Here is an 18,162-nt window from a genome sequence, read left to right as displayed (position 1 = left end):
ATAAAATTTTAATTATTTTATATTTTTATGTTATAATTTAAAATATTATTTTAATATAATTTTTTAATATTATAAAAAATTTTGTATAATAATTAATTTTAATAAATAAAAAATATTTAGATATTTTGTATTTATATATTTTATATTTAATTATTTAAGAATAAAAGATTCGATTGTCATTTAAAGTATTGTATATTAAAGTATTGTCATTTAAAACATTTATTTACTATGATATTCTGTATTTATTAGAATCTATCAATGTTCTTCTTTTATATTAGTCTTTGATTTTAATCTAATAAAATCTAATGGTCTATATAAATGTGACACATTTAATAAATATATAAGTGTTGAGCTTATTTTAGACATACCCCTTAGATTAGATGCACATCAATTTTTTAAATGAGCATTTTGAGTGCACCCGAAATTAACGTATTAAATTTTCTTTCATATCTTAAATACAGTACATTAGAAATACATGTATGTTTTATTTATCTTGTAACCTTACATCAAAATATATTTCAAAATTTAAATTGATAAATATTTTAGAAATTACGCATATTGAGAAATAAAAAAAAAAAAAAACCGTATGCGAGTTCCCTTATTGACCATCTCACTGATCTCAGTTTATCATTTTTCTTTTTAATCTACTTAAGTCATCACTTAATTGAGGATAATATTTTCAGAGATTATATATTATACTTGTTTAGCCTAATATAAAGGTGCACGATGAACTTCCAATGAATAATGATTGTTATTTCAGAAATTATTTTCTGAAGCAAAACATGCATATCGATCCTGGCGAGCCCAAATCATTAAAAGGATAAGGAACCTTAAAATTATTTAGGTCCATGATTGTTATATATTGAACGTTGGAAGACGTGACATGATAAAAAATTATGAGTAATAATGTTTCTATCTCTTAATAATTAAGCCCAAAATACCCTTTTAAATATCCCCTTCCCAAGTCCCAACTAATTATCTTCACTTCACTTTACATTTCACTCCCAAAACATTAACGAAAAAACAAAAACTACATCCGTGTAAAAATTGAGTTCAATCTTATTGACTTGAACGACTATTAATCTATTAATAAAGTTAGTTTAGTTCTTTTTGGTTCCACCCACCAACTAACTCTTCTCCCACCAACCCCCTCTTCCCTCTTCTTTGAATCTTACCTTTAATTTTCTCATTTCTTCTCCTTTTCATTTCAGTTACTTCAATTGCATTTTTTTTCACCTTTCTTTCTCGTATTATCATAACACCTTCAATCGAATTCACAATGGCGAATACTCTAAACAGCGCTACCATCTCCAGAACCCAATTCGGAGATCAATGCCCCTCTTTCCATTCCGTGATTCCTCCACCTACTCGTAGATCTCTTCCTTTCATGTGAGTTCTTCTTCTTTATGCTCCATTTTCATTTGTTTCTAATATCCGCCTCTGCAACTGTTTTTTTGAATATTATGTGTTTTCTGTAGAACGGTGCATAAGGGAAAACGTGTTGAGCTGAATAGAAGAAGAGCTCTTGTGGCGGTTGTGAAAGCGAAGAGTAGTAGCTTTGAAGATTCAGAATCTTTTGGTGTTGATATTTCTTTGAGTCCGAGGGTTAATGCTGTTAAGCCTTCCAAGACTGTTGCCATAAGTGACCAGGCCACTGCTCTTGTCGAAGCCGGAGTGCCGGTTATTCGCTTGGCCGCCGGAGAACCTGATTTCGATACACCTGCCGTCATAGCTGAGGTGAATTCTCATTTTATTTTTGTGTGAATTGTACTTTATTGCTGCATCTTTCTGCTTTTTGATTTAGGTGTATGATAATGAAATTATGATCATGAAGTAATGATCATGTGAATGTTTGATTAATGTGTGGTGAGTATGGTAGGCTGGGATTAATGCTATTCGCGAAGGATACACAAGGTACACCCCTAATGCCGGAACATTTGAATTGCGCAGCGCGATTTGTCATAAGTTGAAGGGTTAGCTAATTCATGCACTTCAAGTGTTTGTGTTTGGTTTACTCTGGTTAATTGTTTTTTACTGATTTTTTGAGATGGGGGCTTATGTGGCTTTTGACAATTTTCCTGAATTTTTATTGCAGAGGAGAATGGAATTACATATACTCCTGATCAGATTGTGGTAAGCAATGGAGCAAAGCAGAGTATTGCTCAGGCAGTACTTGCAGTTTGTTCACCGGGCGATGAGGTATGTAATGGCTCTTTACCTTACTTGCGAAGACATTAGGCTAGTTAAAGAAAAATGGTGAGTGTGCTTTAAATTTGTGCTGAAATACAGGGTTAGGGGAAAAAATTGACTTCAACAATATACAAGCTTTAGCTTTGTTCTCCTTTTGATGCTGTATTCTTGTATGTGTTTACAGACTTGTAGTAGGATTCCATGATCTGTTTGAACTTAGTGACAAGCCTTTGTTTTGATCAACTGACTTTGTATTTTGTAACTCAGCATTCATTTCTGAACCCCTTGCTCCATGTATTGTTTTTCTGCTGTACTCATGAAATTTGATTATCATATATTTTGGGTCAAGCAAGCTTTATATGCCAATGAAAGATTGCTCCATTCTGTGTTATGTTTACAACTATGAAAGATGTATCTTATGTCATTCTTCCCTTTGCAAACTCTGCGGTTTACATTACCATGTCTTGTAAATTCTTCAGGTCATTATTCCGGCCCCATTTTGGGTGAGTTACCCAGAAATGGCAAGATTGGCTGATGCAACACCTGTGATTCTTCCAACCAGCATATCTGATAATTTTCTTTTGGATCCCAAACTCCTTGAATCCAAAATCACTGAAAAATCAAGAGTACTTATTCTTTGCTCGCCATCTAACCCAACAGGGTCAGTCTATCCAAAGAAATTACTTGAAGAGATAGCCCAAATTGTAGCAAAGCACCCCAGGCTTCTGGTAGCTTTATACTTCCATGACTAGATCACGTGTGTCAATGTTTTTTTCTAAATGATAGTTCCTTTGAAGATCTTTATGGCTGTTTTATACAGGTCATCTCTGATGAAATTTATGAACACATAATTTATGCACCAGCAACTCATACGAGCTTTGCATCTTTACCTGGCATGTGGGACAGGACTCTTACTGTGAACGGTTTTTCCAAGGTTAATCTGTTAGGATATGTTCTCTTACCTTAATTCAAATTAATATATCTTTTTGGGTATTTCATTATTTTTGGTGTTGTTGATCTCTTTTTTTTTTTTGTTGACTACTCAATTCATATTTGTTATTTGTTAGTATAGTTGTCAATTATGGCATGATGCATAAAGCCTTTGGTCAGGTAACTTGGTTATGAACTTGCGATGTTTTTGAACTGTGTTCTTGTAGGCATTTGCAATGACTGGTTGGCGACTTGGATATATTGCTGGCCCGAAACATTTTATTGCAGCATGCGGAAAGCTTCAAAGTCAGGTATGTTGTAATTGTTTTCGGTTGGCCATTTTTGTCAACAATATAGCTCTACTTTGTATTTCTCTTTGTTTCCTGTTGCTCCAAGACATCTTTATATGCTTAGGGTCTTGCAAGATTCGGCAATGGAGAGAAGAAAATTTCTATTTTTCATTTGGATTAAGTTGGAGTTGGACGATTTATGCTATATGTGTGCTTGCATGCACGTGGCCACATGCGCCCAATATGATGCCTGACACATATTATCTTATTCAGTTCACTTCAGGGGCAAGTAGTATATCCCAGAAAGCTGCAGTTGCTGCCTTAGGGCTAGGCTATGCTGGTGGGGAGGCTGTTTCTACCATGGTGAAAGCATTCAGGGAACGAAGAGATTTCTTGGTTAGAAGTTTTAGAGAGATGGATGGTGTGAAAATATCAGAACCTCAGGTTCACAAACTCAACTATATGATGTTTCTCCTCCTTCTGTTCTCTGCTATTCTACTTTGTAAATATACCATGCTGTCCACTTTCAGGGAGCATTTTATCTATTCCTTGATTTCAGCTCCTACTACGGAAGAGAAGTTGATGGTTTCGGTAAAATTGAGAATTCTGAGTCCCTCTGTCGATACCTTCTAGACAAGGGCCAGGTATCAGCAGTAATATTTTGTTTTACTATTTTTCTGAAACATCTTATATGTATATAAAGTTAAGATAGCTGATGGACATGATGCTTTGAAAGGTTTAATGCATCACATTTCGCAAATAATAATTTTATTTGTTTTGTGGTGTTTTCATTTGCAGGTTGCTCTGGTGCCGGGAAGTGCATTCGGAGATGACACTTGCATCCGCATCTCTTATGCTGCATCCCTTACTACCTTACAGGCAGCTGTAGAGAGAATTAAGAAAGCACTTATCCCTCTAATCTCTGCTGCTCTTGTTTGAAGCATATGAATTGAACTCTTTCTTCTACTTGATGTATTTTATATTTGGCTTTGGCAATTTGCAACTAGTTAAATCCTTAAAATAACAGGCTGTGGCTATTTTCTCTTCTGAATACCACATCCTAAATGATGATTATTAAAATTATGTGGGTAGTTGATCATTTCATGATTTCTAAATAATTGTCAGTGAAAGTAATTTGTCCAATTTATTTGAAGGAACTGCTGCAGATTCTGGATAACGTTCCTACTTAGAAAAAGCGATATATTCAAAAACTAATGTATCTGAACATAAATGAAAGATAATGGATAAAAAACGGAGGGAGGTTACACAAGATCCCGAAGTGTTCCTACTTCCTACACTATTAATGTGGGCATATTCATGCTTGAAACATGGCCAAACTGAGTTCAAGAGTTCACTATTGTTAAAGGTTCAGGAAACACTATTAATTAGAGTGAGACTCGCGCGATGCCCAGAGTGATAAATTAATTATAGTATATATTATATTTTAATAAGTATTATATTATTTAAAAATTAATTAAAATATATACAAACTAATATTAAATTTGATGTGTTTATTATTTAAAATATTTTGTAATACAAAAGTTTTTAATGTTAAAGTTGTACAAAGCTACATCTTCATTTGTTGTTTTTATGTTCGTATTTGTTATAATTAATTGACTTAGTCTTTTTATATAGTGTTTGTCCTCCTTTTTTATTTTCGGTTTTTGTTGGAATTATTTCTTTTTTCTTCCTGTCATATATTTTTGTGGAGACATGATATTTTTAATCCGTTGACTTGTATACATTTTCTGATCTATTGTCTTTTTTTATTCCATCTATGTATATATTTTCTTCATGTGAAGATGTGTCTTAGATTCGTTTACTTTTCTTTCTCCTTAATCTCTTAATTTATATGTCATCTAGGTTTGATAATATTCATGTTGGTGAAGTCGTTTTCTATAATCAATGAAGAATATAAATGAACAATAAAAATTATGTTTTGAATAAATAAATTTTTTGTTGTATTACCTGTTTTATTTGTTGTAATAAGGGTTAAGTTTCAGTATTTTTTGTTGGAATAAATGTCTTGGCAATAGTATATTGTTAAGAGTATAGTTAAAATCATTTACTTTGACTTCAAATATAAGTGTAAAGTATAAATTTTTTAATTGGGATGGTGCTTCAATATCATTGCTGTCTTGGAGTGTAATTAAATTTAAGATAGTTTTGTCCAATAATTTTTTTTGCTTTTCTATCAAATAGTACAAAAATTGTTAATTGTGGCATTTTGATCTAGTATCTTTAATTTAAGTTTTAATCTAGAATAATTATTGAGTTTGTAATTTATAATTTGATAGAATTTTTTATGATAAGTATAATTTGATGAAATTTTTTATAATTTGAATCTATAATAATTTTATTTTTTGTATTTTTGTGGGTTTTCTTTTGACGTCTATTTATTCTTTTTTCCATAATGCATACAGTTTTTCAAATACATCTATAATAAACAAAATAAAAACTAAAAAAAATGATTACTTCGTTGGATTTTTTATTTAAATTAAATAAATATAATATTTACCGATTTAAATAAACGTGGAGGAATTTACCAAAATGCATTGTTAGTCATATCTCAGATACAGAGGGGCATTCTCAAAAATGGCCACATTTCGGGTGCACTGACCCCGTTCTATGATACGCGGTGTACGAGTCTTATCTTGGATGCACCTGAGATATGCGTGTACTCTGATTTGGGCCAGTGAATCTGAGATACATGCGAGAATATAGGAGAATGTTTTATATATGACGTTACAATATTTTCGTAAAAAAGCATATATCAACATGGATAAACAAGTAGAGTCATACATGTGATGGAGGTCTATAGACATAAACAATAAACAAAATACATAGCAATAATAGTAACTAACGCCGTCCGACGGCAGCAAGTGGGTGGTGGAAGAATTGCTACAATCATGGGAGGAGGCATAGGAGGTGGTGGCCAGACAGAATCGGATAGTGGTGGCGGTGGTGGCAGGGATGGAGTCTGATAGTAGAGTGACGGAGCAAAGCCACACTGGTGCTGTGGTGGAGGAGGAGTCTGGTAGCACCCTGGAAGAGCTGTCCCATACTGGGTGGATACACCGCTCGATATCCCAGGTATGTCGGTATCGTCTCTCTGGAGGTGATAATGATTGGCCAAGTCATCCATCGTATCATTGGTCGCCCCGATGATCTAGAACATATCATCCATGTTTATCTCAACATCGGATCCAATGTCGAACAGGGGCTGCTCCCAAGCGGTGTCATTAGTCGGGTGGTGACTGGGATGGAGATACCCGGCATAAGCCTCGTAGCCATGTCAGCTTCATGGTCAGCGAAAAATGTATCGGACAGCTGCCCTGTATATGCATCGGGAATGCCAACCTCGGTTATATCCTTCTGTCATGCGTACTCAGGCTCCTCTTCTGACAACTGTTAGTCTCTGTCACCGTCCTTACGAGTGCGCTGACCACGTGCCTGACGTGCTGGTCTCCAGACATCATCGCGAGGTCGCCTCCTCGCCTGTCGCCTTCGATTTGGGACATCCCATGGTAACTGTATCTCATCTCTATGACCAGGGGCTGTGGGGAGGATATCAGCTGGTGGGGCTGCTGCTCTGGGATCGGTGAGGACGTCATCACCGGAGAGATGTCTCACTATGCAGGAATGCTGCCACCAGGTGAGGTACTCCTGTGTCGGGCGAAGGTTTGGATGGTCGTCGATTGTAATCAAGTGCTGTGCCTGGTAGGGCCCCTGAACAGGTCGTACCAGTAACGGTGCTGGTCTGGCCACCAGACGTCATCTCCCCTGGTCGTCTTGAAAAGGAACTCATCGACGTCCATCGGGTCAGCCGGCCTGTGCATCAATCATTCAAAGGATCTATTAAAATTATATTTGATGATTACAAAGAGTCACCATAACTCGAAAGGGAGTAAGATATACCACAACACAATAAGGCCTCAATCACACACAGCAAAAGCACAACAAAGGAAAATTCAACAATTAATCAAGAAATAACAGGGCTCTTTTCAACAACCTAACAATAACAAATGAAGGCAAAATATAATCCATATAACTCAGAAACAAAAATCAGAAAAGATGAAAAAATATAAGAAAAAAATAGAATACAATTCAAGAAGAAATTATAGTTATAAAATATAAGCAAAAATGATAATCACAGGAATTGAAAGATGATAACAAAAGAAAAGATCAGTTAGATTTTACTTGGAAAAGGATTTTCCCAAAACTCTGGCTTTGTAATTTTCTACTGCACCAAACAAATTAGGGAAAATATTTAAACAAAAATTTTACCAAATTAAAAGAGAAATATTTGAATAAAAATTAGGAAAAATAGTGGGAACCACTACAAGAAAAATGCTGAGTACCGGCAGATTTACCGTTAGATTTATTGTCAGACATTAGCGTCGGGTTTATCTGCGGATTTGGACATAAATTTGTCAAGTAAAAAAATTACCGTCGAATTATAACATCCGACAGTAAATTTTCCGGTAATATTTGGAGAGAAAAAAATAATTGGCGTGAGGATTACCATCAGATTTATAGGAGGATAAATTGGATGGTACCCTGGATTAGTGAAACACTGCATTTTGAAGCACCGTGAAGCTTTACCAGCAGATTTTTATGTTGATAAATCTGACGGTAATGTTGCCCTAAATTCGAATTGTTGCAAATTTGAATTTTATAAGATTTTAATTTGATTAGTTCTAAGTAAAGAATTATGTTTTGAAAAATTTTAATGAAATTTAATGGATGCAAATTTGAATTTAATTCGTATGCTCTTTGCAGACATAACGACAGGCAAAGGTGTCACGAATCGGCCTCGTGGTCGTGGTAGAGGAAGGATGTCTACTGGTACTCCTGGGACTTCTCGATCATCACCCTCTACTCTGACTACTCCTGAGACATCACAGGCAATGGGTGCACATGATCAGTCATTCATCATAGTCTCTAACCCCAACTATGTGGCTCCTTTTACTACGCACCCTCGCAACTAGTTCGGCTGTTTCACCACAGTAGACTTCTCCACCACCTCCGTCTGCTCAGTATTCCACTATTTTGACGATGACGACACCTCTAGCGATAAACACCGCGGTGCCAAAATGTTCTCATGGATCCCAGCCAGATGACCCTCCACCAGATCCTATCATATGGATGACTATTTGGCCTGATGATTTGACAGTGTGAATACTATTTTAAGTCTTTTATATGCATACTATTTTAGTTAGTCCGTTTAATTTAGTTACACTCAATTTTCTAGTTTTAGTGGATTTAGGTTGTTAAGATAAGTTAGATTTAGGTTAGTGGATTTAGGTTCAAATATTTTGTTTTATATGCATACTACTTGATTGTTGATGGATGTTGCTGCTTAAGTGATATAATTCCATATTGGTTTATTTGTGAATTGTTTAGGGTTTATTGTTGACGGATAGAATTTGTGGCGCATTCTATTTATAGATAAAATTTTGCTAAAATTTTTATAAAATCTAAATATAACTGAAGTTTATAGATTACTTCAAATAATTTTTTAGTAAACTACTAATCTTAAGTTTTTCATTGATAGGTTTGTGTTAAATAACAATGTGTGTACATAGGAGTGCACTAATTTCATCAAGATGATGTACGACCACCAGTGGTCGAGCTACACGAAGATCCCTACTGAGACCAGAGAGTGATTGTTCCAGAAGTGGACAGTAAAAACTCTATATATTCAAACCTTACTTAGTTTATATCTTCTATTTTATTTAATTATGTATTTAAGTTTAATTAACTAGTGTTAAATACTCTTTATGCAAAAAAAATTATATAGGACAAGACGCACGATGTCATGATCAGGATGATCCTCGACCGTCGGATGACTAGGCAACTACAGCAGATGATGGATGACGTACGTGAGCGGCGTGACTGCCCCTATTTAGTTCCGTCCAGGCCTTAAGAAGGCATTGTATGTCCATTAGGAGACTGATGAGAGGTTCTAGTGTCGTCATCTCACGAATAGAGCTAACAGAGTATCGGCCAAGTCGTCGAAGTATACTGGTGGGTCAACGACTTTTATGAAGACAAAGGCCAGGTCGGTATGTAATTTGTTTCAATTTGTTATTAAGTTGATTTTGTTTTTGAAATATAATGTCATTATAACTTGATTTAACATGTTGTTTCAACCTGCATAGTCTAAGTCATGAGTCGTGATGCGGCGATTACGGAGACCTTCAAGTACACCCACAACTTAAAGGAGAACAAGGAGAGATTTGCTTATCAGCAGGTTGCAGATCATTATGTGAGTAAACATCATAGGGTATAACGTTTTATTTTCAATTAACTGCAGTCCTCATCATAACATGTGTTACATAGGAGTCCTACATGCAGAAATTGGCGGTGACCACAACCCAACAATCTCAGTAAACTGGAGATGACGACAACAACTCCGCTGCAGCTGAAGTCGATCCTAACACGGTTTGGTTTGAGATCACATCTGAGCCATACAAGAACCGTGTCTATGGGCTGGGATCGTTCTTCACTGACAACCTCTTCACCTCCACACTAAGACATTCATCCGCCTCTGCCACCAACTGGCCCGTCGATCTCACAAACGACATTAATTTGAGGGAGCAGGTACTAGAGCTCACCCGGAGCATTCACCAACTGACTCAACAACTGCAATAGCTTAAGAAGAAGTATCAGGAGATCCTCACATACGTCTCAGACACAAATTTCCTCAAACTAGAGTGGAGACGGGAGTTAGAGCGGCTTCAGCGGATGGAGTAATAGATGACGGTGTACCAAGATTAGATGCGGGCCAATGGCAGCACCAGCAGCGGCGCTGCTACAGGGGCACTGACATCATCGCATAATCCGCCGCCTTAGCAGGACCAGGGAGATGATAACGACGAGACTATTTGGATCTTTAGTTATTAGAATTTTATTGTAGACTGTTTCGTTGTATATTCTACTTTTTTATTGTTAATTTTTTTGTATACTTGATATTTAATTTATCATATTTGATTTCTATTATTTAGAATTTGACTACAAATTGTGCAAAAAAAGTTAATAAAAAATAAACAAAAGAATTTGACCACCTATTGTGTATAAAAACATAAATAAAAATTAAATTTATCGTCGGATTTATCGAGGGCAATATCCGACAGTAATTAGGTGGGAAAGAAAATATTGGAGTGGTAAAATTACTGGCGGATAATTTTTGTTATTCCGGCGGTAAATCCAACGATACTTAATGTTTTTCTTGTAGTGAATCATGCCAAATTGATTCATCGCACACGACTTAGCCATGGTGGGTCCTGTTCCTATCAAATGAGAGACAACAAGTCCGAGAATTTAAAAGCCCAAATTCATTTTTTTGCTGTAGCAAATCTCTATCCAATTTGTGCAATAACTTGGCATCAGTATTATTATGTGGCTAAAGACAGTGCCTTTTAGAAGCATAGCCACGAAAAATGTCATAGATATCTCCCTGAAGCACTGTCCTGAGCTCAATGTCGGTGAAGAAACCCAAACTCAAGGAGTGGTCGAGCTTCTCAACCCCTCGTCAAAATCGCCCCTAATTTTAGCACCACCAAAGAGGAAGAAAGAATGAGATTGCGATAGAGATGACTGCATCAGCAGAATAATACGAGGTAGTGACAACAATAATGATATTATAGCTAGAATTTCTACTACTAACAGCAAGTAAATCTCAATTGAAGAAAAAATAAAAAGAAGAAAATAGATGGAACATCAGCCACTCCATGACAAGAAAAGAATGAGACGGCTTCACAATTGATCAACTCACATAAAGAAGAAAAATAAGATCTGAGATTCAAGCAACAAGAAGGATTCAGAGAAATAGATAGAAGTAGAGGAAAAAGGACTCGCAAGTTCAAGGAAGGGAAGGGAGAAAAAAATGGAAAACAGGGACAGAGAAAATGTTGATAATGGAAAAGAAACGATTTTGTAGTTTAGGAGGCCACTGTTAATGTTATTTATGATAAATTGATAAAACCTAACTACAGGAATGAATGTTTGTAGCAAATTTTACGAACTAACATATAACTTTACTATTTTAATGTATTCGTGGGTAATTTTTTGTGGCTAAATCCTTTTTCTGGCAGTGTGTTTTGAAAATTTTAATATACGATAATATTTGAAAATTGAGATTTTTTTCAATTTTTAATTATTTTCAAACATCCACAAATATCCACGATGATTCAGATATACGCCGAGTAACATATCTATTACTCGTCACAATATGGGATAGAAATGGGGTCGTTTTGGCAAATAATGAGGATGGGGATAGGGGTGGCAAACGGGGCGAAACTTGCCGGACTGGTCCGGATAACTCACCAAAAAAGACGGGTCGGACTGAAAATTTAAAACTGCTATAATTAAAATGTCCGCCTAATTCCCAGATTTCAGCGGGATGGGGTGGGCTTTCCCGATGGGCCCGTCATGTTCTAAATTATAATTTAGATTATGTTCTATGTTTGATTGATTAGAGACTTGAAGATGTTTAATTATATGTTTTGGATATATTTATTTTATTTTTTACAATATTAGTTTTATTATTTTATTTCAAAAAATTTGGTTGATAATTATATTTATTACATATTTAAAATTATTAAGACTTTAATATTTGTGAATTTAGAAATTATAATTTTTTTATATCTTTAAAAATTGTAAATTTATTGAAATAATTGTAAAATTATATAATAATAATAATAATAATAATAATAATAATAATAATAATAATAATAATAATAATAATAATAATAATAATAATAATAATAATAATTGGCGAGCTTAGCCCGCTAATTCGCGAAATAAAATTTGAAATCGCCTCACTAGATGAAGTAGCACAAGGCGGATTAGCCTATTTGTTACCCCTAGATAAAAGTTGAGGGGATGCCTTCTCCTGTGGAGACTCATTACCAATGTTCTGAAAATCAGACCGGGCTAATCGGAAATCGGTCACCTAACCGATTCGGTCCACCTATAAAACCGTTTTACAAAAAATTGGCAAAAAAACTGACCGAACCGATGGTTAACCGACAAATCGGACGAACCGGCTAGATTTCAAAGAGCACCGGTTCTCCCTCCCAAGTCACGAAACGACGTCATTTGGTGCTGGAAAAAAAAAAGAAAAAGGCTGAAGTGAAGTCTGAATGCAGTGAGCCACTTTCCTAGTTTCCTCTTCAAAAAAGACTCCTAGTCACCTCCCAACCTAACCCTAATCTCGTCGACCTTCAAACGAAGCCTCACCGTCAAATGAAACAAACGCCATCGTCAAACAAAACAAACGCTGGAGCGAAGCCTCACCGTCGCAGGTCGTCGGCTTGTTGTCGTCACCGTCACCAAAACGTCGTCGTCTTGCTCTGGCCTCTGGCCTTCTGTGCTCTCCTGCGGTGAGTACTGACTACTGAGTTCTTCTATTCTTCAATCTTTTTGAGTTTTTGTCTTTGTTCTTCTATTCTTCTGTTTTTCACTTTTTCAATCTTTTTGAGTTTATATTTTGAGTAATGTTGTTTTTTCAGTTAAATTTTTATTCAGTGAAGAATTTAGGGCAGATTTGAAGTAGGTTGATGTTCTTCAGATGCAAAGTTCTTCTGAGTTCTTGTTCTGTTTCTAATTTTTTTTTATTTTTTTTATTATATGATTAATCATTCTGTAATGTTGAATAAATTTGATGTAGGTTCAATTTTAAAATTTTGCTCTGTTGAATTCTGCTCTGTTGATGTAGGTTCAATTTTTTTAATTCTGCTCTATTGAATTAACTAGATGAATTGTTGAATTTAATTATATTGAATGCCATATGAATTGTATGAACTATGAATTGATATATTAGTTTGGATTCTGAATTGCTGTCATTCTGAATTTGGATGGAACAGCCACAAAATAATCAACAATTCAAAATTAATATTCAACATCTTAGAAAACTATTCTGGATTAAGTTCCTGAAGTGCTATGTACATATATCATAACCCTAAATTCATTGGGATATTATCCAACAATAGCAACTAAGCCTAGTCCACTAAGGTTTTGTTTGAATATAGGAAAGAAAATAGAAGGAAAGAAAATAAGAGAAAAGAAAATGAGAGGAAAGACAATAGAAGGAAAAGTAGAATTATTTGTGTGTTGTTTGGATGAAGAGAAAATGAATGGAAAGAAAATAGAGAAAAAAATTTCTTTTGTTTGGATGAGAAGAAAAATGAGAAAAAAGAAAATCATAATGGTATAAAGTTACATTAATACCCTTATAATAAAATAAAGTATAAATAGTTTTATTTATTTATATTTTATTGTATTTTATGAATATTATAAAATATTATAATTTTATAAATTATTTATCTAATACATATATAATGTTTAAATATAAATCTTAATTATAATAATGTATTAAAACTATTAAAACTAAATTTATATTAATAATTATTAATAATAATAGAATCAGGGGTAGTATTGTAAATATACCAAAAATAATATTTTCTTTCTTGTTTTCTTGCTTCTAATGGAGAGAAAAAAAATTTTGTAAGACCCACATCAAAATTTTTTTTCCTTCCCATTTTCTTTGGTATCCAAACAAAGGAAAATGAAAATTTCTATTCATTTTCCTTCCACCACTTTTCTTTTTTCTTATTTTCCCTTAAACCAAACACAGTGTAAGTGAGTTCAGTTACATGGATTAAAGTGGGCCATAGTGCTCTATCAGGAACCATATCCATGTTTAAACCGTTAATAGCCCTTTTGGTCATTCCCCCGAGTTTTCTCAAGTAGCATTTGGTTACTCACCTGCACCAAAATTTGGAGAAGGGGACAAATAAAAGAAAGGGAAAAAAAAATACCCCTACTCAACAATGGACTTGGGCTACTTACCCGAGTCCCTATCACATACTTATTCTCGAAATAAAAATCTTATTCACATTTTACTTAAATACTGACAGCCAAGTATTGAATGTATAACACTAATAAGTAGAAAAAACAAAACATAGGATTCTCTTATGTACCTTCTGAAAAAATTGAACCAACTTTTCTACAAATGGAATAAGGGTGGAAATCAAATTCAAAACCTGGACCTGGAGTTGTTTATGACTTTTTAATGACTTTTTAATAATAAATTATGTATTGTTCATTTTATAAAATTGTTAAATTTTGAATCTTAGTTTAAAAATTATTGAATTTAACTTTTTAAAATTATGTATTGAATTTTTTATATTTTTACTCTATATTTAATTAAATCGATTCAATCATAATTTAACTCCGATTGAACCATTAACCATTAAACCAATTATTTGACCGATTCGATAAGTGCTCCGGTTTTCACAACCTTCCTCATTACCATCCCAAAAACCTAATGGGTACAAACGATGGACCGAAACAAACTCCCATCATCTTTATCACAAGATGACTTATTATTATGACACACATCACTAATGATTTGTACTTTTGATATTTTTACATAAAGTTACGTACGTACTTAGACAGGAAATCTAAAATATACACACACCGTCTCACATCATAATTAATTATGAAGTACTATTAATTATGCTTATTTATTTTCGACATTCCAACATGACAATAATAAGTAGCTATTATTAGAAGACTAGATTCTTCTTCGATTTTATTTTCAACGTTAACTCAGCACTGGATCTTGGAGCTAACAGCTTCTTCAACAGTGAGAAAGACCCTGCCATTGATTTTGTTGACAAAGTTTGATACCTTTAGCTTGTGAATCACTTGCCACCTTGGGTTCGCAATGGCTAACTGGTAAGACACCATATATATATAATACGTCAAAGGCAATGATTTCAAATATTAATTAAGAATTTATGAAATGGTGATGGTGTGATTAATTATTATTCAGAAATATGATGAGTTAAAGGGCAACGTATATATTGAGGCAGAATCTATAGTGCCTATGATTATAATAAGTATGGTGGTTATATAAGTATTATTAAAATTAAAGTTATATTTTTTTATATTTTGATAATATTTTTTTATTTTTAAAATTAAAAAATATTGTTAAATAATAAAAAAATATTTTAATTTTTAGCAACGTTTATTAAAAATATTATAGTTATCATTGGCACTGCAGCATGCACCATATATTGAATGGTAGCTTTTTAGATAGCTTAATTATTAGCTTAAGTAAGAAAATAGAAGCCATGTTACCTGCTTCCTATGTGAGGACAAACTCTTGTGCAGTTCCTCAAGAGCAGCAATTCCAGATGTGTCAATGTTCACCAAATCTGTATGATATATTATATATAGAAATGGAATATCATATTTGATCAATCATACTAGCAAAAAATGGTAAAGAATTTATCTTATTAAAGTATTAGCTTGTGATTCAAACATTATATTATCTCATCATTCTGTTAATTAGTTAGGGTTTTCCACTGTATGTAGTGCAGTAAGTATATATCTAAGATATTTTGTTAATGGATTTTATTTTATTTTGTTAAAATAATGGCTGGATAGTTATTTAGAAGCAGAGAGTAGAGGCACATGTACATTCCGAATATTTATACTCTCCCCATTTCATATTAAATATATTTTTTATTTTTATTACAAATTAAATGTTATTTTCAAATTTCAAAAAATTATTAACTAATTTTAACGTGTTATATGTATTCTATTATTAAATAGAATAAAAGATTGAAAAATTTAATGGAATAGAAAAAATATATTATTATGGATATTTTTGTATTTTTCTTTTAGTTATTTATATTTTAATAAAATTTAATAATTATTTTAATACTTGTGCAAAACTAATAAATCTAGTTTATAAAATGAAGAATGTCTTGATAAACTATTTAAAGATTTTATTTACCTTTAAGAGATGTATGTGAAACATACATGTAATATATCTTTTTTATAAAATAACAATCTAGACTTTATTTAGAGCATAAACATTTATAAGTAGATGATTGGGAATGGATCTTTTCAATTGTTAAAAAAATTAAGGGAGTAAAGTGTGATCAGAATCTTTTATTATTTTTTTTTATGTTTTTTTTATGTTCTACTTATAAAATTAATGATAAAAAATCACACTTTACTCCTTTAATTGTTAAAAAGAATTAAGAGAATCCATTTCTGTTGATGACTTAATAATATTCGATCGAATATATTCTAATACTATTAGAATTGAGATTAAATGTGTCTAATTCAACTCCACAAATTAGTTCAGAATAAGAAATGTCTCTTACTGTCAATGAGTTATAATAACTAAAAGGCATAGTCTTCCCATACTTATCTAAAAGGTCGCGAATTCGAATTAGAAATTTTATATTATGTTGAGAGATAAAAACAAATGTACAAAACTTTTTTTTCTAGAAAGATTTTTAATTATGAGAAATGTTTGGACGGTTAAAATTTATTGTTTTAACTTATTATTTTTAGTTATCAACCTAATTCTTTTAGTCTAATAATTCAACAATATATTTTTATCCTAAATTTTTAAACATTAATAATTGATGATCAAAACCAATAAATTCTGATAATCTTTTAACATTCTTCCTAATTATTTCATGAGTTCTAATTTGTATGAGTTAAATCTAAAACTTACTGGACATGTCAAGGATTACGAATTGAATTTGGCTTATTGCATTTCCCTTGTCATCCATCGATTCTTCTTCCTCACTGACCCATTTCATGATCCTTCAAACCAAAATTCAATATTATTATTAAGCTAATAATTAATTAAATATATGGTAGCAAATGAAATTAATAATGAGTAAAATACCTTTCTCTAACGAAAGTGGCATTTGCAAAGCAAAGCAAGGCAGACTTAAGACGTATAATGAGAAGGCCAGGGATCTTAACAGCCATTGGATACTGATTAACATCACCGAACAAATCGGTTCCCGGTAATTTTCCTAGAGTTTCTGTCCCTGGTCGTATTGATATCACAATTATCTTTGAAAACGATACTGCCACCTGCCAATAAATTAATTCATTTATAAATTAGCACAATCAATAGTATTGTTACATCACATGTTTATTATTTCACCTTTTATTTATTAATTAAATATGTGTAATAATAATATATGTGATTAGCGAAGATATATAGTAAAATTAAAGTTTTATTTTATTGATAAATAGTTTGTGATAAATTCTTAGGAACAAAAAAAAGTATTTATAAATATATATTATTATTGTTTGACATAGCTAGTAAAGCTACTTGCAGAAAATTAATTACTAAATTATTAACTCAGCCGTATGCCTGTATCAAAATTATTATTATACACTTGTTATAGATATTAAGGATGGAAATAAACTTTTTTCTGCTGAAATAAATTAGTTGAATTTTTTTTTGTCTGTTGAGTATATATCTTCATTATTACAGGTACAATAATTTATGATTATATTACGTGTATACTAAAATTAATCTTTAAAATTAATTATTAATATAAAATATATATTAAAAATAAACTAAACAACACATGTATTATTTATACACAAATACACGATATTAATTTTTGTGACTAATTTTAATGTATAAATAATATTTTAAATCATTTATTTTTCTCTTATCAACTTAAGTTTTAGAGCTTGTTTGGAAAGTTAAGGATCAAAATTCATTCCAAAATTAAATTTTTTTTCATGTTTTGAAACAAACAAAAGTTAATAATTTCAATTCCAATGAGAATTTTAATTCTCATATTTATTCTATTTATAAATTAGACTATTTGATTTTCAATTCTATTTTCATAGTTATAGCTTTAAAAATTAAAAAAATTCAAAATATTCTTACAAAAGTATTCAATCA

The 18,162-nt window shown here is 32.5% G+C and overlaps 2 protein-coding genes across 3 annotated transcripts in view; one reads left to right on the top strand and one right to left on the bottom strand.

Moving 5' to 3' along the window:
* The first annotated feature begins 977 nt into the window (after positions 1-977).
* On the top strand, positions 978-4,509 carry LOC112783620 (bifunctional aspartate aminotransferase and glutamate/aspartate-prephenate aminotransferase). The gene is made up of 10 exons (XM_025826652.3): positions 978-1,389; positions 1,479-1,737; positions 1,880-1,973; positions 2,096-2,199; positions 2,670-2,918; positions 3,011-3,124; positions 3,348-3,431; positions 3,684-3,854; positions 3,941-4,054; positions 4,209-4,509. The coding sequence occupies exons 1-10, from the start codon at positions 1,280-1,282 to the stop codon at positions 4,347-4,349; spliced, it is 1,440 nt and encodes a 479-aa protein (XP_025682437.1). The 5' UTR covers positions 978-1,279; the 3' UTR covers positions 4,350-4,509.
* Positions 4,510-14,761: 10,252 nt separating this feature from the next.
* The window catches only part of LOC112785368 (sulfate transporter 2.1), a 32,378-nt gene continuing 28,977 nt past the window's right edge, over positions 14,762-18,162 (bottom strand). For both annotated transcript variants that reach the window (XM_025828838.3, XM_072230251.1), the window contains 4 exons: positions 17,137-17,330; positions 16,960-17,051; positions 15,564-15,640; positions 14,762-15,155 (listed from right to left, as the gene is read on the bottom strand). In XM_025828838.3, the coding sequence (XP_025684623.1) occupies positions 15,030-15,155; positions 15,564-15,640; positions 16,960-17,051; positions 17,137-17,330 (489 nt within the window). In that variant the 3' untranslated portion in view covers positions 14,762-15,029. The remainder of the gene's footprint in view (positions 15,156-15,563; positions 15,641-16,959; positions 17,052-17,136; positions 17,331-18,162) is intronic.

This window comes from Arachis hypogaea, chromosome 20 (genome assembly GCF_003086295.3).
Source record: "Arachis hypogaea cultivar Tifrunner chromosome 20, arahy.Tifrunner.gnm2.J5K5, whole genome shotgun sequence".
NCBI classification, from domain to species: Eukaryota; Viridiplantae; Streptophyta; class Magnoliopsida; order Fabales; family Fabaceae; genus Arachis; species Arachis hypogaea.
This window is presented reverse-complemented; position numbering and strand designations above follow the sequence as displayed.

Coding starts and splice junctions, on each gene's coding strand:
- LOC112783620 (XM_025826652.3), top strand. CDS start 1,280: ATGGCGAATACTCTAAACAGCGCTACCATCTCCAGAACCCAATTCGGA. Junction 1,390..1,478: donor CGTAGATCTCTTCCTTTCAT/GTGAGTTCTTCT, acceptor TGTTTTCTGTAG/AACGGTGCATAAGGGAAAAC. Junction 2,200..2,669: donor TTTGTTCACCGGGCGATGAG/GTATGTAATGGC, acceptor TAAATTCTTCAG/GTCATTATTCCGGCCCCATT.